Source organism: Cydia strobilella, chromosome 17 (genome assembly GCF_947568885.1).
Source record: "Cydia strobilella chromosome 17, ilCydStro3.1, whole genome shotgun sequence".
NCBI classification, from domain to species: domain Eukaryota; kingdom Metazoa; phylum Arthropoda; class Insecta; order Lepidoptera; family Tortricidae; genus Cydia; species Cydia strobilella.
The window spans coordinates 9,172,314-9,194,217 of record NC_086057.1 but is presented as its reverse complement, the minus strand read 5'-3'; the positions used below and the strand labels follow the sequence as shown (position 1 = coordinate 9,194,217).

The window sequence follows — 21,904 nt, the reverse complement described above, 5'->3', positions numbered from 1 at the left end:
TAAAGTTTAGTGACTAAACCACTGAACACAGCACAGACACAAAACCACTCGAGATAAAAATCAACTAAACATTATTCACGTTAAACTTTTGCACAATGATACGTTACACTAGACAGTCAACAAACAGAATAATCTTTGTTTCTTTTTCAATAGTTCGATAAAAAAGAAAATAAGGAGTGTATATTTTTCCACTGTATTGAATATAACACAAAATCACAACGAAAACAACGAGGAACACAGAAACACGCTTACAAGGCTTCAGTAATTTCTGCAATGCAACATGTTCGTAAATTTCTGCTTTGCACTTGTTTGCTCTATCCAATTTCGTCGTACTTTGTCAAAAGTTAGTAGGTTACGTCGATCCGTAGCTTGGAGTTTGTACAAGTTGGACGGACAAATAAAACAACACTTCTGTTTATTTTGCGCCGCTCCGCCGATCATCGAGGTTAACGGCGCGATTCGCACTAAGATACGTCAAATACTACGTGTAGATACGATATGGATTAGATATGTCAGTGTCAAGAGTGACGTTTCTTCAAACAAAACCGTCACTTTTAACACTGACAGAATCCATATCGTATGTGTCGCTTTACTTCAAACTCGGGTTCGAACCTCTCAGCAAATATCTACCCTATTACCTTTTCTTGATACCAAAATTGCATATATAATCTGACAGATGGGTTTACCCGAGTTTGAAGTGAAGCATCACGTATCAGGATCAGGACGTAATATTTGACGTATCTTAGAGTTCGAATCGGGCCGTAAGTCCGTTGGAGCATGTTCAATCCGCGCTGAGCCCTACGATTTGAACGGCTATGTTTTGGGACAGTAGCACGCAGTGCGAGCGGGTTTACGCGATCATTTCGATCACTTCGTGGTGGATAAATGCACAGTGGCTAAACCTAACGCGGTCGACCAAATCTACTGCGAGACCCCTTTCATGTTGGTTAGGAAACCGTGAAACATTTAACTATTTAAGATATCGAGGGAAATATTTATGATAGGGTTTAAGTATACTCTACAAAGATAGATATAACTCCGTAATAGATGGATACAGTCTAAGGAAAAAACGTGCCTCGAAAATCACGAAAATTTGATTCTCGATCAGAGGGCGCCACTAGTTTTGGCCTACACTCGTATAGAGGGCGTTGACGGTTTCGTTTGTTATTTATAATTTTAACGCATATCAGTGAAAGAACATGGGTCAAAATCATAAAAATAATTAATGCAAATAAAAAAAATCATTTATCCATATTTAAATACATTTTATCGTATCATTGTATCGTATAAAACTAAAAATAAATATTTATACGTATCGTATAAATATTTATTTTTAGTTTTAAAGTGTGTCGACACATGGCAGTGAATTTACTGGGGTTACAAAATTTACTATGACAGTACCGCTCTAGTATAAGTTACTCTATGATACTCTAGGAAAAACATTTAAGAATGGGCAACCTGAAGAAGACATTGATGCGCCATATGCCATATGCGCTGCAAAAACGCAACGCATAAAGCGTCAACCATGCTTTAATGCCTTTTAAGCACAGCATCGGTGGTCGGTGCTTTAATGAAGTGACCAGGAAAACATCAAACTTTTTTAAATAATAGTTTCCCGCCTATCATCATTTGTGACATTTTCAACCAAAAGGTACCACATTGTCGCTTGTCAATAAGGTTGATTTCAAATTGAAGCTATATGGAAATAGCGCCTTATTGGCAACCGACAATAAGTACCCTTTTGATTGAGAATGGCACATTTTACGACCGAATTTAACGAGCAATCGCCTCACACGACCATCGCTCTCGCTCAGCATGCAACTCGCGTAGGCGAAAGATTCGTACGAGTCGCTAGGTGCTTCTGAGGGCGGCCGTCGGTCTTACAGGGGCTTGAAATAGCGGGTGCATTGACCTGTCACCCCTGAGCATCGCCGGCACCCGCTCTCCCTAAGTAACCTTTCAAATATTGTTGTGAACTTGGAAAAGCGTTATGATACGATGGAAGGAAATGTTGTACTAATACAGTTTTAGGTACAAGTAATGTTGCGCCTTTGGGTAATATTTGTGTTTTGCGAATATATTGTTTACTGTATAAATGAACACGGAACGGCGGTGTGATTAAATAAGAACGTAAACCTAAAGTAGGACAAGTATAATACATAGTTATGTGCTCCGGAAATATATTTTTTTTAGAAAAAGCCTTTACAGTCTAACTACTCGTAAAAAGAATATTGGATACAGAGTTTTTAATTGCTTGCCAATTCATAAAAAATATTCCTGAAATTCACAATCAGTTTTACCGTTACAGTCTCATACATATACATATTGTAAAATAGCCTCAAAAAACTGTTTCAAAGTAATTAGTTAATTATATACGCGTTATTAAATAAAAACAAACAGTTTTAAAACGGCTTTTTTAAACACAAAAATACATAGGAATTGAGAACACCTTGGGAATCCGAATATAACTACTTCATTCTTGTCCTTAGAAGTCCGGTCTCAACTTAACCACAAGCGTTAATTAAAGTGAGCAATTACTTGAAAACCAACACTTTATTAATCAAACTAAGATCCAGAAATGTTAACAAATGGTTATTGTGGGTAATTTTGAGTATTAATGGAGCCGGATTCGCTCTGGTGAACTTAGTTCTGTTACTTAAGTAATTAAATACTTAATACATAGCCTTTCTAGTTGGCATTTTGATTATACCGCAAAACCCTTTGTCCTTTCGGCAAGCATTTGGACGGGGGTTTTACCCGTTTCGTTTATATTTAATACTAGCTTGTACCCAATAAGGCCTGGTTTCCTCTCGGGGTTGGAAGGTTTGGCAGTTGCTTTCGTAAATACTAGTGCTACTAATACGCCAATTCTTGGTATAAGTTGCCAAGCGGACCCCAGGCTCCAATGAGCCGTGGCAAAACGGCGGGACAACGCAAGTAATTATGACTAGGTCTTGCCCGTGACTTCTTCCTCGTAAAAGCGATGCTTAATGTACTTTGGCGTGCCAATGCCAAGGTAATAAACCGACTTATATTTTCAAGAAATAAATATATTTAATCTAATCTATAATCATCTTATCCAAAAGACGTCCATTGCTGGACAAATGCCTCCCCCAAGGATCTCCACAACGAACGGTCATTCGCTGCCCTCAACCAACGGTTTCCAGCGACTTCTCATTACAGTCGTCGACATATATGTATACATAATAACATTGGCTTTTATAATATTGCAGTATGGTAAGATGAGAAGTAAATCTGTACTTTTACAAGGATTTTCGCTTCAAAGCGGGAAACGTCTGGTACAGCTACGGCGTAGCGCTACGTGATCCTTTTTGCAATATATGACGTCTGTCAAAGGCACTGTCCGAGCTTTTGCATCGCAAACATGACCAACATACATAAGTTGTGTAGTTTATTACAGTTGAGCGGAGTGATATACGTGGAGTCAAGGTGGAACTCTTTAATCGTTAACGGTAATCGAAAAGTAAATATTGTATAGAAATCACGTGACTTTTCTTTTGCACTTGTCATTACCATACATGTTTGCTTTTCGTTTTACGATTATCACCTTGGCGCCCTATGCAGAAACTTTTGCGGGGATGTATGCCAGACCCCTTTGCTTAGTGCACAATAGCCTTCAATAGTGTATTACAGAATTACAGATGTAGTGCATAATTATTTTCCATCGTATTTACACGGAAACGTACGAACGTGTCTTGCTACTTCAATCAGTCTCGGTACAAAAAGTACTGAGGTTGACTGAAGTAGCATGACAAATACATCTGTAACCACATGACTGCGGCTGTATATACTCGTAGGTACATCGTCACACGTTGCTGAGCACTTTGAATGACGCTAATAAAACACATTCAAACCTTAAATGATGAGTACCCGTGTCATTGTCGATTAGCGGATCCGCAAAACAACTTTATTAATTAAACACGTACTTAATTTACATTTATTTTTCTAATTTTATTTAAGAGTTTTGTCTAGACGACACTTAATGAACAGAGTATGAAAAAGTATTTTGTTTATTCGTAATATTTTAACCCATTTCGAATTTAAGTTTAAGTTTAGGTTACACCAGTAGGAATGCTATCATGTTCTGTTCTAAATAATTAATTCGCAAAGTGTATTATAGAAATAATTATAATCTAAGAAAGAGGCATGAAAGCACTGAATCGCTATAATATGATGTCGCATCTGGAATCCTAATTACGGAATGGCAAACACAAAAATGTGTCCTTAGCAATTTCGTTATGGATATACATACTATAATAAATTACGTCGGCATATTTGCTAGCGTGCGATTCGCATGTTCGGTAGAAAATGACTGTTTACAAGCATTACTTTTGTCTTTGTAGGAATATTATTTTTAAGGTATTGACGAGCAAGCGAAGCTGGTTTTTGCCAAAAACATCGTTCGGATTTTTGATTGAAATACGAAGGGGGCTTGCAACGAGTCTTAATTTAGCGTTGCCTTCCGCTGCCGTAAGCGTTCCAAAACGTTCCAACGAATTGAGTTCACAAATTCCCCTTCGATTGGTGTAAGCACGACATTTATATGCGCTCCGCGTTTAGATTTGTGCTGAGCCTTTTCACATGCAATATTAATTTCGCTACGCCTCTCGAGGCTTCGACGACTCGTTACTTTCCATTTCTACCTTAATCAATGATTTATTTCGGTTTTAAGTTATGCACTTAGTTGAGTAATTATTGATATCGTACCTACCGGCCCAATACGGCCAGAAGTTTTGAAGAGGAGTTTTGAAGTTTAGTTTAGGGTTAATACCTTATTGGTATGTTATATATTAATAAGGTGAACTGGATGTTTAATTATTGATATTATTGCCCAATTACGGAGATCATGAGTTATTTTCGCGAAATATAACCAATAATCATGTTTTACTGGCGACTCGAGTATTTTCCGTACATGAGAAGTAAGCATAACGGTCCCCTTGATGGTACAGTCAGCATCAAATAGATAGTGACGGTCAAAGTATATATTTGAAGTAAGCATAACGGTCCCCTTGATGGTACAGTCAGCATCAAATAGATAGTGACGGTCAAAGTATATATTTGAAGTAAGCATAACGGTCCCCTTGATGGTACAGTCAGCATCAAATAGATAGTGACGGCCAAAGTATATATTTGAAGTAAGCATAACGGTCCCCTTGATGGTACAGTCAACATCAAATAGATAGTGACGGTCAAAGTATATATTTGAAGTAAGCATAACGGTCCCCTTGATGGTACAGTCAACATCAAATAGATAGTGACGGTCAAAGTATATATTTGAAGTAAGCATAACGGTCCCCTTGATGGTACAGTCAACATCAAATAGATAGTGACGGTCAAAGTATATATTTGATGCCGACTGTCAAAGGTTACCGTAGCATATTATTAGCTTACACCGTCAGGAGTGTCAAGGTCGCCGACCCTTTAACAAGGTGGATATTTTTAACATCATTTCGGTTCAAACTTCAAACCGTAATTTACTACGTTCTATCCTAGTCAGTGTAATCCCGGTAAAGTGACAGACACGAGACATCCTGTAATTTTGTGGAGCTACAGCTGTTTAAAGCTGCAGCGAAAAGCTGTCGTCGCCTGCAATTAATTGTGTTTCTTCTGCGACTGTACCGATGTTACCTTAGGGAATGTTTAATTGACATTTAGTCACAGTGTAACGCAGGACTAATACTAGTCTTAGTATGATAATACTATTACTTATTCTGTGTCTTAGTACAGGCAGGCCTATGGAACTCTCCGCGCGATTTATACCTACGAATCGCCTCCCGTTCACGGTAGAAAAGCAAGCCAGTTGGTTGCCACACGCGCTCACGCACGCACGTCACCGCGCGCCGCACTTGCAATTTTTACGATAGTTACAAGCTACGTAGGTACTTACTAATGAATTTCTTTCATTAAACATGTAGTGTTTATTACGACAAATTTATAGTTTCAAAGTAAAACAGTTGTAAATGAATGAATGAATGACTAAAATACATAATTTAAGATTAAGATTTAATTTTATTTCACTCCGCTGTTAGAAATGATAAATACCTATTGGTATTTATCATTTCTAATGATTCACATGATAAATACCTATTGGTGTTTATCATTTCTAAGCGTCGGCAACCCTAGCGTTGTGCCGGTGCGCGCGGTGCGAGGAGCGGACCGCCGAAGTTGACTCCATTGTATTTTTGTGTAGGTATCAAAACGGTGGGTATTTGCGTTTTCTTTGAGAGATAAGTATCTGTTCGTAAGAATTATTATATAATCTGTGGTACAGGGGTAAAATTAAAACAGGAAGGAAACCAACTGTTAGCGCTGTGGCAACACCGCTAGCTTCGCCAACCAATGATGTGTGGAAACGCAGCCCTGCAGCCCCAAGATGCCAACATAGACGGCGGGATCGGCGTCCAACCAGAAAGCGCGATGCTAGCGCCAGAGTTTCACACATACGACGCATCTTCGGGCATCGCTGCGAGCGCATCCCTCTCTTGCAATCTAACCACCACGATAAACGCGCGTCCTAGACATAGAACCTATACATATAGTTATTGTACATTGTAATAAAACCCATTAAAATGGTAATCTCCAGTTGATACCTTGTATTATTTAAACAGCGCAAATAGGCGCTAACACCAACCGATTAAATAAATATTTTAGCCTAGGTCACTGAAATAACCTATTTGTCTATTCTATTTATCTATTTGTTTAATATGCCTACTGTAAAGTGTGTCAAAGAAATTACATACAAACAAACATACCTCCATTATGTATGTGCAATCGAACAACATTGTTTTTGTTTGTACTTACGTCGTATGAAAATAAAGGACTAAGTCTTATGTGAAAGTTTTCCAATTATAGTACGTGATACGTTGTTCCCGTTTTTGGTGTATTTTCCATAACAGTTAAGTATGAGAATTGGTGTATGGTGCGACTGCGACTGCGACCCCGCTCCGGAAACATCGCGCGAGCTTCCGGAGGCACTTCTACAAGTAGACTAGCGCGAGAGATAGGTTAAGCCACCTGTCCTTGCGCTATCCTATCTCTTGCGTTACTGAATATGTAGTCCGTATAATCTGGGTCGCTGTTCGTACCTCTGAAATTTGCAAGCGTAGCAACAGAACAGACCAGACTATGCAAATACCCTTTTTTTTATTATTTATTGAGAAACAAACAGTCTTAAAATAAACATAAGCAACTTAGCTAATAGCTACAAATTGATTTTTTATAGACCTATAGTTTCCTAATTCACATATCGAGGTACAATTAAAAAGTAATGATAAATAGTGCAAACTTGTAGTACCTAGTAGTTGTACATAATCAAAACAATAGTATACCTACTAATACAATAGCATATAAATGTATAAAAAAGAGAAAAGACTTATACTTATACACTTACTTACTTACTTATAACGATTTATGACCTACTAAATGGCACCGGGAGCCGACGGCATTCAAATTCTACCTATTCAGATATTTTTATTATTATTGACGGCGTTACAGAATTACTGGCTTCAATTAAATCGAGTACCTACTTTGTTTGCAGATGAAACTCGTTATTTTTCAATATACTTAATTAGGAATTTAAACAGGTAGGTTAAGGTTGCATGTCTAATGCGTTTGTTTATGGCATTGACACTGTCATCACCATGAAGTTATACCCTAAACAGGAGCGAGCTGTCACTTTTTTTGCCATACTAAATTGAACCTTATCACCGAGCCAGAAAGGTGTTCGTACCAGACTAGAGAAAACGGTCCACATGAGATAGCAAAAGTGGGTCGCGGTGTCCCACTCGCACATGTTGCCAATGTTAAAAAAATACCATTTTGGTAGTATTTATATCAATAACTACTAAAATGAAATACCTTCTTATATTATTTAAGTGCTATATTCAGAGTGCGGTTCTGATATTTTTTACGTAATTTGTAAATAGTTATAATCTCAATATTATTAACTGATTTAACCAAGCATGTGCACAACAAAAAATACATTAATTTTAATATGGTAGACATTGTAGTAACTTTGAATATTAATTGGTATTCCCAACTTGATAAAGAATATTTTCAAAATACATGAATGGCGGCGCTCAAGATTTATTTGCGTAATAAAGTATAAAATGGGTAAAAGATATTGTGTGAAAGGTTGCAGAAGTGAAAGTTTTGTTGATTGTGGTATATCTTTTCACAGGTAAGCCTCAAATATTAAAGTTTACGATAAAAATACAAGAAAACATTGTCAAACTCATTAGGGTGACTATGATGTCGGCACGATGTGAATCGGCCTTACAGAGTTCTTATTACCTCGTACTTACTTAATGTAAAAATAAGTTTACCTAAATAAGTATATCTTTATTTCGTCATGTTTAATTATTTGGTTGATAGATAGATAGATAGATAAATGATTTATTTGTACACGTAATGAGAGCTATATAATTGCCAAAATTTAAATCCAAAATCCTTAAATATTACAGACACATTTATACATAATATTCTATATAAGTTGAACACACATTTCCGCCAGTACACGAAGGCGGCAAATTAAAAAAAATGGTGCAATTAACTACGATGACGCTTAAAGAATAGCTGAAGTGTGCAAAAGAGAAGCCATTACATATATGAACATACCATGAGTGCGAAAGAGGCAGACTACAAATGAAAAAAAGTGACCATTTTTAGGGTTCCGTACCCAAAGGGTAAAAACGGGACCCTATCACTAAGACTCCGCTGTCCGTCTGTCAGTCTGTCTGGCATCAGTAACAGCTTTTATAACGACTAAATTAAGTAAGGTTTTGAGAAGCGTTTTACAGAGGAGAAAAAAACTATATCCATTCTCTCTGACTTCCTATGCATGAATGAAAAAAGATCTTGGCCAAACTATACATTCCAACTTATCCTAATATCCCACATACATATGACTTATGGTCACCCTAATTAGAAAGAGATGCAACCGCCCACTTTGACTTCTCATGTGGACACACTTTTTGGCCCGTGTACTCCATCCGGTTTATTAAAATCTAAATCCGTGGTCATCACTCATCAGTGGCATTGTGTGTGACGTTTTACTTTTTCTAAATAGAACTGGAAAAAAACCGAAAAAAAAAACGAAATTTTGTGAAATTCACAAAAAAACCATTTGATTTTTTCCGGAATTTTTATCCCTAATTCTGAAGCATGAATAGCGTGAATGAATGACATTCTGCGAAGGCATAAAAATAAAACATTTGAATGCTGAAAATTTTCCGCATAGAGATGCTCGGATTCTCGGATAGGATTGAACCGTGGTCTTTTGACCTATCTTTTCCGCGATCATTTTGTCTCAAAACGCTTGGGTTATATAAAAATGATGACTAGATCATTCTCAATTCAATATTACATTACCAGCCTATGTTCATGTTTACAATGGCCAAAGGTAAGGCTACCTGAAAATTTAAAATAAAAAACAAGTGTAAACTTTGCGTTTTATTCGATACACATTTTCATAAAGATTTAGAGCGAAATGTGAATAATTATTATAAGCTACAATTCCAAATAAATAACTGGACTGTTATACCGGAATCCGTAAGCTTGTTATCAATTAGATATTTTGGAAATATGTGCTCCAATTAACCGCCCATCCAAATGATTGCGGTAAGAAATTCGTACGTCGCGACGCACATTATCACAAACGCTTGTAACTAAATACTTAGAACAGGTTCAGTCGACAGTGACAGCTTTGATATTATCGCTGTCACCATGGCGACATGTCGCTTCAGTTACCGCCAGCCAGAGATCTACAATGTAATGATTTACAAGATTACATCTCAAATATCAAAAGTGCGACTAAAATCGTAATGATGTCAAGTGTCACCCACCGTATCCCCTGAAAACAGCTTTTCGTATTTTTTTAGTCCGCTACTTAACTTTTCGCTTTGTTTTTTTTTTCTGTGGCAGCCAACGAGCAGACGAGCCGCCTGATAGGAAGCGGTCACCGTCGCCCAACATTAAAGCGGCTGCTTCCCTTTTGCTCACTTCAATTATCTCAGAACAAAAATTTGACAGTTCCGCCCAACTGACAGGCCGATATCGTCCGGCGAACTGGTAATCAGTGGGCCCCTTAAGCGTAATACAATAGATCTGTGGTGTGGTTATCGCGATGCCAGACAAGATGGAGACTCGGCGCTCACCGCTCAGGCCACTCGGGCCACTTCATTCAGCACAGCACTCGAGATTTGACCATGAATATTTATGAAGCCAAGCCGCACTCGGGCCTCTAATGCGGATTTATTATCGCCACTCCTCGCCTTCTGGGAGTTCGATCTGTAATTAGTTTTTAATTCACTTGCTTTATTCTCAATATTCGCTAGTTTTTTCGCGTTAGTCCCATCCCAACTCGATTACATTTTATAAGCGAGTGAAAAAGGAATAATTTAAACTTTTCTTTAGACTACATAGGTATCTGCGAAAGTGCGTGAGTGTAGTTTAGTTGACCATTTTAACCGTTTTATTTTATCATGATCACATTTCACGAATAAAAAATTAACAAAAAAAAGAGTGTGCGTGTAATCTTCACGCGCGATTGTTTGACGATGACGTTTATCGCTATGTTGGCACAGAAAGGATCGCAATCTCTTATGGTAGAATTGTTGTAAAAGTGACCGCGTTAAGCTTTAAATAATAGTTCCTAATCTCTCCGGTGGCGTTAGTTAGGCTCTGGGACATGAGTATAACATGAACCATATAAGGCAAGTTGGCACTTTGACGTGTGTCCTATTGTGCGTGTGTCACTACTCAGCGTTACTTCCGTCAGAAAAAAAAATCTGAGTTACCCTCTAGTCGCGCCTTAAGAAGTTTTACTTCAAAAACAAAGAGTACATGCGAACTTTCTATTTTCGTAGTTCTATGTTTAGTCTGCCAATATATCCTGCTTTCTAATGTGACCTTTTACAGCTGTTCCGCCCATTATTGTTTCTTCCTGTTTCCATTATAGAACAAGTAGCGACTGAAACAGACACCTTCGTGAACGTGCCGCACGGACTAAATATAGACTAACAAGGTACGCTGTTGACAACTTTTTTAATTGGGTAACATGATGAAATAAAGCAATTTGTAGGGTTTTACATTTTTTCTGACATTTTCAGATTAAATCCTGGCAATTTATGAAAGTGGAGCTGAATAATTGAAATTCCAATGGCAGTTTCGGTCGACAACGCGTCAAAGAAAATAGACTATAATACTCGAGCCAGAGAAGCCCTCTATTTTGTAACCCTCCGAAGGCACACAATGTTTTTCATAACATTTGCGAGGAAATAAATAATGCATTATACTTATATGTAGACCTATAGTCAGGCAACGAGGCATATTAGACCCATAAATGGCTTATAGCCGTGCATCCGACATTGGAACAGTGGTAGTAAATTTTTTTTAAACAACTATCAAGTTACTTAACACTTATAAATCTTATAATCATAAATAAATAATAAGTTACGTAAAATGTACCTATTCATTGACGGCTATTCCCTATAAACCTCTTAAGTTATTTTGTTTATAATATAGAGGACGCTGACAATAGAGCATTTACCATATTTTAGCAAGGGTAAACTGCTCTATCGTTTCCTATAACCACTTGCCAGGCCGTTGCTAAAATAGTCATTACTTTAAACTAATTTATCGGAAGGTACTGATTGAGTGATATATTTAATTAATTTATCGGATATGAAAGCATCTAAAATATAAAAATAAGTAATCCACCAAAAAATTTGGAAAATCAATAACACGTCTTTTAATGTCAAAACAGCCATGACCGTATGCCCAAATACAAAGCGAATTGCTGGGAGAATAATCTTTTTTTTACCTTTGTTGGATACTATGGAAGGTAGAGGTAAGGAAATTAATCTTCATGTATCAAAAAGTGACCGTAAAAAACAGTAAATAGGCGGCGCCACCATACACTGAAGTACCTAGACCAATACACCTAGTATTTCATATAGATGTGCACCCGTGCGACCGTGAGGGACAGAACATACGCAATGCGACAAAATTAAAACACGTTTCAACATTCCTACGTTGGTCGGGTTATTTGCTGCCCCTCCCCCATTTCATCTCTACATTATTATACCTCTATGGTTCATGTCATAGAGTCTCCTATATATTACAATACTCTTTGGTCTCAGAGCCTACCTAGAGCCACCGGAGAGATTAGGAACTATTCTACAGCTGAAAGCTGGTCACTTTTGCAACAATTCTGCCATAAGAGATTGACATCCTTTCTATACCATCCATATTGGATACAATTGAAAAGTCGACACTATTGACATATTAGTCTGTACTCTGTAGCAGACCACACCTTGTAGGTAATATGTGTTTTAGAAACAAGTTGTTCGCGACACATGGCGGTCAACGGCAGTTACCCGACCGCCACTCGCGAGTCGCGCGTTATGACAGGCTAATCGAATTAGGTGTGCCCGCACAGAACTATATCAAGATAGAAGTAAAGAGCTCGGCAATTTGTAGGGAGACCGAGCGTGTAACATTTTGCGTAGGTACTTTGACGTCACGAGCGTAATTTAGTGATGAGAAACATAAGCCGCGCGAAACGATTCAAAAGCATCGATTGATAGATCGATTAGAACACGGCACCGATTCTATGCACCGCCACTTTTTTGTTAATAATATTTGCTTTGCACTACGTACATTATATAGCTGCATAATAATATAAGAATGTAATTATCCTTTCGTCTGTTTTCAAAGTCGATTTTAATAATCGAGTAAGAAAATCGCAGTGTACAGCACTATTCTTACTTTTGACAGAAAAAATGAGAAATCGACCCTGAACGTGACTCGACAGTTTGAATAGCTTATTTTTACATCGCTGGTTTTGAACGCACGCCAAGTCTGGCTCGTCAAATTTAAGCCGCAATGGAAAGCTAGCGTTGGTACACAATCGCCCGCTACTGTTTTGATGAAAATAATAAAATAATAGTTTTAGGACAAATTGTACTTACCGATGAAAGGAAATACCTCCATTAACAGCTCCAACTTTATTGGTAGTGTTTGAACAGTTAATTATTGCGCAAGAAACCATTTTGTTTTTAAAACCTGACGTCGCAAGCAGACATCGATCGGGAGCAGACTGAAGTTCGCGGCGAGCAATGGAGCCACCGGGTCGTCGTTTCGCCACGTGAGGTACATACACTCTTTCCTTCTATCTTGATATAGTTCTGTGGGTGCCCGCCTCCAAGAGAATGGTTCTAATTGCGGCGAGCGCGCGTTGATCGCTCGATTGGACCAGTATAAGAACTCTTCGATAACGCGGACGCGAGGAATCAAAAAAGGTGCAACTCCCATCATATTTAAAGACGAGACATAAGACTTAATATGCTGGATTTGAACTAGTACTCGTAGTAAGAAAAGTAACAAAACGACATACTTTCAATCATTTTCTTAGTGATTCAGTGCAAAACGCGTTTCCAAAACATTTTTTTAAATCGACCTAATGTCACAAATTCTTGCTTGTTTTGGCACCAGACATGTGTGGCTGTACAGGGTACCTATATCCTGTACAGGATGTATTATCTGCCCAATTCGCCTAAAAACTAAATTCTCCCGCGACCGCACCATCAATGAGAATACCAACTGCCGGCTCTCCTGACGATTCCCATTCAATTTCGACATTTATGTGGGTGTAATTAATGTTTACGCTTTGCGTATAAATAGTCTGCGAGTGTTTCAAATGTGGCGATTGAAATACCTCATATAAGTACATACTTTCCGAAGCATTTGTTTTTTACAACGTGTTTTCGGTAGTCTGTCAGTACTAAGTTCTAGTCTACAGCTATATTAATACTGTTACTCACTACCTCTGGTTTAGAAGTAAACCTTATTGCTCAGCTACAGGAGTTATTCATAATGATGTTACAATGGTACGAAACGTAAACAAGTACGCGCAGTATACCCAGTAGTTTTTTTAAATCCAATACTTAATTGTGGTTCTGAGAAGAGGATACTTGTATTTAGATACAGAACCCGAAAGTACAATTAATAAATAACACACCGCGCAGAATATTCTAGTCTCGATAATGATTAAGTAAGGTATATTAAGGACGGAATAAATATATTATTCAGGGCAAGTGTGTAGGAGTACGAGTAGGTATATACTTTTACATATTATAGTACAAAATTAACGTGGCGGATGAAGGCTTCCAGGAATGCGGCCCGTATCTCACCTTACATTTTAGGTATATTGAAGACTGGGGCACTAATTAAAATAGCTTCTTGGGAACATCGTCGTGTTGCTCACAATTTACGTGGGTTTACCCTCATCATTGTGCTAAATCTCGGATAAGTTATTTCAGTAAACCTGCCTTCAAATTATGTCACATTTATTAAATCCAGACATTTTTTTATTTGTAATATTTTCTTCATCTTCTCTATCTACATATGAAAAATCAGGCAATTGTTACAATTATTTAACTTTATTTATGTTAAGATTATTGCACAATCGCACATAAATATGTATAAACAATTGGCGCATTAGGAACTTAACTGCCGCTAAATAGGGCCGGCAACTTAGGTACTTACAAAATTTACGAAACCTACCGTAAGTTTATTTCTTGTCTTGTCTTGGATATCGTAATCCCTCTCATCCATCAAAATCAGTCAATCGACTACACGACACGTACACGGTTATATTCCCATGCGTCAATCGTGTGGGATCCAAGACTGAGCCTCAATTTTTAGGGTTCCGTACCCAAAGGGTAAAAACGGGACCCTATTACTAAGACTCCGCTGTCCGTCTGTCCGTCTGTCTGTCTGTCACCAGGCTGTAATCTCATGAACCGTGATAGCTAGACAGTTGAAATTTTTACAGATGATGTATTTCTGTTGCCGCTATAACAACATATACTAAAAACAGAATAATATAAATATTTAAATGGGGCTCCCATACAACAAACGTGATTTTTTTGCCGTTTTTTTCCGTAATGGTACGGAACCCTTCGTGCGCGAGTCCGACTCGCACTTGGCCGGTTTTTATACTTACCTTTGAGCACGGGGCACAACAAAATAGGTTTGATCGGGCATGTGTTTGTCTAAACCTAGTCTATTTGGTAACTATTGGTATTAGTGACCCTGCCTACGAAGGTGGAGGTCCTAGGTTTGAATAGAGCTGTTGTTTTTGCGTATTTACCACGAATATTTGTTTCTCTATCTAGTTCTGTTATTTGTTTATCTATCTAGGTCTAAGGTATACCCACAACACAAACTTTTATGAGGTTACTCTGGGATTGGGTCGATCAGTGTAAGAATGTCCCACGTCTCCCATAAGATTGATTTTTTGGCGTGTAATTATGTACGAGCCAATTATGTAACAAAACCATTTTTTGTTGCAGGGTGGCTACCCAGCGAAGTTAAAGAAGGTGTTGATAGTGACGGCGCCGCTCTGGTTTAAGGCGCCCTTTCGCATCCTGCGGCTGTTTGTGCGCGAGAAGCTGCGCGAGCGCGTGCACACGGTCAGCGCGCCGCAGCTCGGCGCGCACGTGCCGCGCGTCAGCCTGCCCCGCCAGCTGGGCGGGCTGCTGGAGCCCGACCATACCGCCTGGTGAGTCACGTGATCCTCGCTCGTCCGTGGTGTGACTTGCTCCAACGGCCGCCATGTTCTTGTTTTCCGGTTTACGCTGCGTACAGCGTCACATTGCAGGACGATAACAACTTTTCTATAGGATGTGACGTCAACGGGGAACAAGACCATACCAATATTGTAGTGATTTTGAAAAAGGGGTCCACTCTGACAGACGTCATATATATGTCAACGAAAGAGCACCCAACTTATCATTCTGTACTAAGTGCTTAAATTGGTACGAAATTACATGCAGCCACCACAAAATACCGCCGTTGTTATATTTACTAAGAGAGGAGCTGCAAACAAAAACAATGAATATCATGGCTTCACAACTACCTATATTACCCCGCTTTCAAAAGGGACCCCAATTCCAATACTCAATTTTGACCTACATTCGCTGCACCTCTAAGTAAAACAAACAAAAACGATGAATATCATGGCCTCACAACTACCTACATATACCCCGCTTTCAAAAGGGACCCCAATTCCAATACTCAATTTTGACCTACATTCGCTGCACCTCTTGAGTAAAAAGCTTTTTATTATTACGCCCTCGGCTGACGTCCGTTAAGCCCTGTCACGGCCAGGCACGCAACTTCCTCAATTTTCCCGCTTTTCCCACCGACTACCAAATATGGTTTCATCAACGAGCCGATGGCTTGCTACCTTTTTAGTTTCGTATTGTAGCAAAGCTATCATACACAAGACTGCAAAAAATCAGAACTACCGGATTTGATGCAAACGAACCCCATTACAAAAGGCGACAAAGTTAAGAGTGCGATTAACGAATACTACGCATAAAAGGCGCGGGATAAAGTCACTATTAATAATATAAAGTTTTATAGGCGATGTAAATAAAAGGCAAAAATCTACGTACCTACCCATTTATTTGCGTGAACATATGTACGAGTATAGGAGTGTGTCAGAATCAGAACCTCGTCATATACCGTTCCCCCCACTCCCTTTATACCGTTTTTCATTAATGAAACTCGATCGAAAGCACTGCACTGAATGGGATTCTCTTTATAGACACTGTCAATAACATTGCCTGCCCTACATACACACATATACCTACGTGGGTAGAATGCCTCGGCAGCAGTCGTGGGTGGATCAAAATTATTTTCGTTGTCTTCTTTTTTGTTCCCAAAAATGTGACGAGTGGAGCTTTTTTTATGGGGTGAAATTTATTTTTAATTTTTTCTCGTATGAATTATAATCTACAGCTGGAAAGACATGCAATATCAGTCGATTTTATTTATTTATTTGATAAAAGACAAAAATATAAGCGTGACAGAGTGGTCAGAAGCAAGACAACGAAAATAATTTTGACCCGGGTGTCCGGCATCTCGTTTACTTAAGCCATATGGGTACATGTGTATTGTTCTTGCATCTTAATCAAATTATTTTTTCGTAATTAGAAATGCCAGTCATAATAATGATAATTAGAAAGTACATACAGAAAAACAAAGTTTCATTCTTGTTTGACTACCATTCATGATTCCTATTGAAATTAGTCTACCTACCATGAGGAGAGTAGTAGAGTGTAGGAATGCAATGTAGTTTCTAGGATCTATTTAAACGTAAATTTCGAGATCGAATATTTATGAAACATAATGATAATGACCCACATTCACACGTGATAATGAAAAATTTGAACAGTTGTTAATATACACATTGTTATTACACCGTGTTAATTATGTATCAGATTATCGTTATGGTTAGACATCGCCCCATGAGACGGTATTTTTTTACAGAAGCTTAAAATAATTAACAAAAACGACAAATAAAAAGAACTAAGGCAATAACGAAAGTGACACCTGTGGCATTTCTCTAACGTCCTTTCTCGAGTTGATTAATGACGGCTTACCTGTCTTACCTTTTGTTACAGCTTTCTATTGTACTAGAGCACGGCACGACTTAATCTGTGATAGTCGAGAGACTTTAAACTACGAAAGTTTGAAATTAATACAATAACTATTAGGCGTAATTCTAACATATTATACAGTTTCGTAGTTACGTTCTCGCGACGGCGTATCGTTGTCATTTCACTACGATTCCTCGCTACGATGCTACGAGGCCTTATTCTTGAATTGAAACCTAACGAATCAAAAAATATCAAAAACAATTGATTACCTTCATGTTTGTACATTAGTTATTAGGATAATACCGAAATAATTGGTAGGTTTTATATTGGTACCTATTGAATTTTCGGTCCTGTATGGGTATACAGGACCGAAAGTCGAGTGGGTGTTCGAGAGGGTTCTCGAACACTCGAGTACTAAGTGAAAGGCCGTGGCACAAAAGGACTATTTGGTGAAAACTACTCGACCCGAGAGCTGTATGTCATTTTGGACTAAAATCGGCTTGTTGTTGTACGTAACGAAATTGCCTTTGGGACGATCACTCGAGCCTTTACTAACAGCCTCTTAGGATGCGATGGTAAAGCTAGGCCAGATAAATGTGCCGAGAGTGTGTTTACAAGATTTTTAAGGGGATCCTATGCCCCAATGACCTTTAATCTGAATCCCTTAGTTTTCTTATGTTTTTTGTAGCTTATCATATTAACAGCAACGGCTTTAAGCAATATAGTATCCCATATTTACTTCAAAGTTCATTGTTTTCGAGATATTTGGCATCAAAGTTCAACAATTTTAGGCCTAAAAACTGATTTTCTGGCCATAACTTTTGTGTTAATTAGTTTAAAATTAAAACCTTAGACAAATTTTTAGAGACGGCAAAGACGAACCCAATATGTAGATTTCGTATATGTAAGATCTTTCACAGCAATCGAGATACGATAAAAGTGTTTATTTAGACAATGTTAAAAAAAACATAAATAAATAAGTATTCATTTCTCTCAAAACCGTTAGACAAAAATGGAGGTAAAAGATTGAAGAACCGATAGCCGTTTGTCTTATAATTCTATAATATGTAGTGCAAAAGTAGGAGATACGATTCAAAACTTGTCAAAAATCGATGAAAACCTCGGTTAGCCCCTTAACACTTGAACTTGACACTTGAGATCAAGATCACTATTACAATATTTCCATGGCAAAGAAACAATCGTGCGTAGCTTATGAGTTGTATGAATAGGTACTTATGCTTGTTCTTTTTGCAGGTTGGAGCACTGTAAAAACTGCTACCTAAACAATCTGCAGAACGCAAAACTAGAAGGCGTTATAGACGAATATGTAATCAGCAACCACATACCGCCCGTCAAGCCGCAAAATGGTGAGTCGCATTTATTAATAAATATGCATCTATATCGACGCGACCTTTACAGGCCATTAGTCGCTCGAATGATTGATTATTCCAAACCAATCAATTACCTAACCGACTTTCCTTTCAACGATGGAACGTGGTGATGCCCATGAAAGGTTTACTTATATTTAGAAAAACGTGGAAAATGTCGGGACATAAAAATAATTTTATGTCAAGCGGGTGTGCAAGGACTAAGAACGCGAAGAGCCATGTGAGAGAGAAAAGTCTGAAGTGTATATATGTATTATGTTTAACCCCTGTGCGGTGTGCGTTTGTGTAGCGGGGAAGCCGTTTATCTTGGTGATTAAATCCTCTCGACATCCTCGAATATGTCAGAGTTCGCGAGGTAATGTGAAAGTGCTCGTGTAAAAGGGGTGTAATTTGGGCGAGTCGGTTGTCATTTCTGGTGTCGGCAAAGCGGAATGACGCCGGGTAATGAAGCGGCGCGGCTGCTGAGCCGTGCGGAGTGGCCATTCTTTTGTCTATCTCGTTAAGGGCAGTGGCCCGTTTAGCAGTGTGAGCTTGTGAGGGTATAAGAATAACATCCATGGCTTAACATGCCTTTGGCTGACCGATGTTTGTGGTTGGTTTATGAAATTTAAATTTGTATTTTCTGTTCATTTTTATAAATTAACAAACCAGAAAAATGTAACTGGCAATTAATTTTTAAACTGTTCACGTCAACGTCACTTAAAGTGTCGAGAAATGTTTTCTATCTAAAGACCCCTCTTTCATTTTGATTTGCCGGATAACCTCTTCTAGAGCATAAAAGTAAATGGAAATGCTTAATCGTTTTAGATAAGTTGGAGTTTGGGGAGTTTAACTTATTATTCAAAGTTCAGTCGATTAGGGAATTTAAAGGAGAATTCAACAAATCTTAGCACCTTTGCATGAAAATTTCTATGTAGACTAGCAGGTACCTTTTCTCTGCAGCTGACTGTACAGACGCGGTCATTATTGGTTGGTATCTCAGCAAAACAATAAAATTGCCTGCAGCCGAATTGAGCGCCATCCATGCGTTCTTTGCGTAATAACTAATAATTATTTTTCACCTATACGTGAACCCTACTGGTATGGTTAGCTGTCACCAGATGGCGTTGACAGCAGTAAACACAAAAAATAATAAAATATTTTAGGTCAAGCAACAAGAAGGTATATAGGTTCCGGTGGCGTCGTTCCGGTCTCAACTTGTGTTTTATTTCCTCGGTGCTATTTATTAGCTTTTTTCTTGTTTTTGGTGTGATTTTTGGGTTTGTTGTGGTTAATTTTTGTTTGTGGTTGCTGATTCCGTCGGGTCAGTAAGTTTTTATTTTTCGTTTTTGACTGAGGGATGAATGGCGAGGAGCCCCCGGATGGGGGTGGTGGTTCTCTTCCCGCGGACTCGTTGACCTCTGATGCTCGCATGAGTCAAACAGAAAAGCGTAAAGCTTCTGATGAAGCTAATGATAGTCTTCTAAAGAGGAATGATAAAACTCCTGCCTCCGCCTCGGTTCAACATACATACACGCGGCCGGAATTTGCTCCCGGCTCCAAATTGACCTATGGCCCCGCAGATTCTGGTCCGTTTATTGTCCAGGTACAAAATTCTAACGATAATGCCTCACCCTTTAGAATATTAAAGTTTGCTCAACAGTTGCACACATATAAAGTAAAAGGTATTATAAAAGGTGGTGTAGTTTCAAATGGGCGCAGTCGTATGGTCGTCTCTTTCGAGGATGCTGAGTCTGCCAATGAGTTTCTCAACTGTGTGTTCTTTAAAGAAAACACCCAATACACTGGTTTAATTCCGATGTATAACATAACCCGAACTGGTCTTGTCAGAAACATTCCAATAGACTGGGCCCTTGATGAATTAGTTAGCTCTATTGAATGCCCTGAAGGCACTAAAGTCATAAAGGCTCGTCGTCTGAATAGAAAAGTGGTTGATGATGGCGCAACTAAGTGGATCCCTACCCAGTCAGTCGCTCTCACCTTTTTGGGTCAAAATTTACCAGAAAAGATTTTCTGTTTTTACACAGCTTTGCCTGTGGATATATATCGTCTCCCCACCATCCAATGTAATCGCTGCTGTCGATTTGGACATGTTAAGGCTGTTTGTAGGTCCAATCCCAGATGCTATAAATGTGCCCAGCCTCATGAAGGTGCCAGTTGCACAGTTCCGCCGGAACAGGCTTCCTGCCTGCTTTGTAGTGGTCCCCACTCCGCTACCCACCCCTCCTGCCCTGAACATAGTCGCCAGAAATTCATCAAAATAGTCATGTCGGAGCAAAATATTTCTTACACGGATGCATCCCGTCGCTTTCGCCCTGTCCAGCGCTCATTTGCAGACACTGCTCGCTCTCCTTTGTCCTCCCCCACGTCTGCGGATATCAATTCTTCTCAACCTATTCCCCAAAATCAAACTTCCTATAGAAAGACTGTATTTATCCCTCGGCGCCAGGCCCCATCCCCAGGTAAAAGTTATGACAGGTCTGCCCATGAGGATATTACCAGGACCCCTTCTTCTTCTCAAGCGAATGGTTGTTGTCTCAATAATGAATACACTCCGAATGATAATATTTTAAATATTCTCATGGCCGCCTTGATGGATTTCATCCGGAGATGGTCTGATGCTTTACCGAACAATGTCTTTGGCTTAGTTGACCAGTTAATTAGGCTTGTTAATTCTTGCAAAAATGGCTCTTACAGTAATGCAATGGAACACTAGAAGTATCCGAAATAAAAAAGCTGATTTATGTTCCCTTATTAATAAATTTAATCTGTCTGTTGTTGCCATCTCTGAGACGTGGCTGCGTCCGGGCTCTCGGTTTAGGGTTCCTGGGTTTTCATGCCTCAGAGATGACAATGATAATGGTAAGGGAGGTAGCTCCCTATTTATTAAACGTTCTCTTACTTTCTCTTCGATTTCTCTTCCTCCTCATTCAGTAGGCATGAACATTGTAGCGTGTGAAGTCTTAAGTATAACATGTGTCTCTTTATATATTCCTCATCCAAACTGTGTTCTCATTGCCGAATTGGAGTCTATTCTTGAGGCTC

General features: G+C 38.7%; 1 protein-coding gene across 1 annotated transcript in view; it reads left to right on the top strand.

Annotated features, from left to right (window-relative positions):
- Nucleotides 1-21,904, top strand: part of LOC134748982 (tyrosine-protein phosphatase non-receptor type 9-like) — a 119,631-nt gene that overhangs the window by 74,413 nt on the left and 23,314 nt on the right. Inside the window, exons 5-6 of the mRNA XM_063683855.1 lie at nucleotides 15,378-15,586; nucleotides 18,726-18,838. Of these exons, the coding sequence (XP_063539925.1) occupies nucleotides 15,378-15,586; nucleotides 18,726-18,838 (322 nt within the window). The remainder of the gene's footprint in view (nucleotides 1-15,377; nucleotides 15,587-18,725; nucleotides 18,839-21,904) is intronic.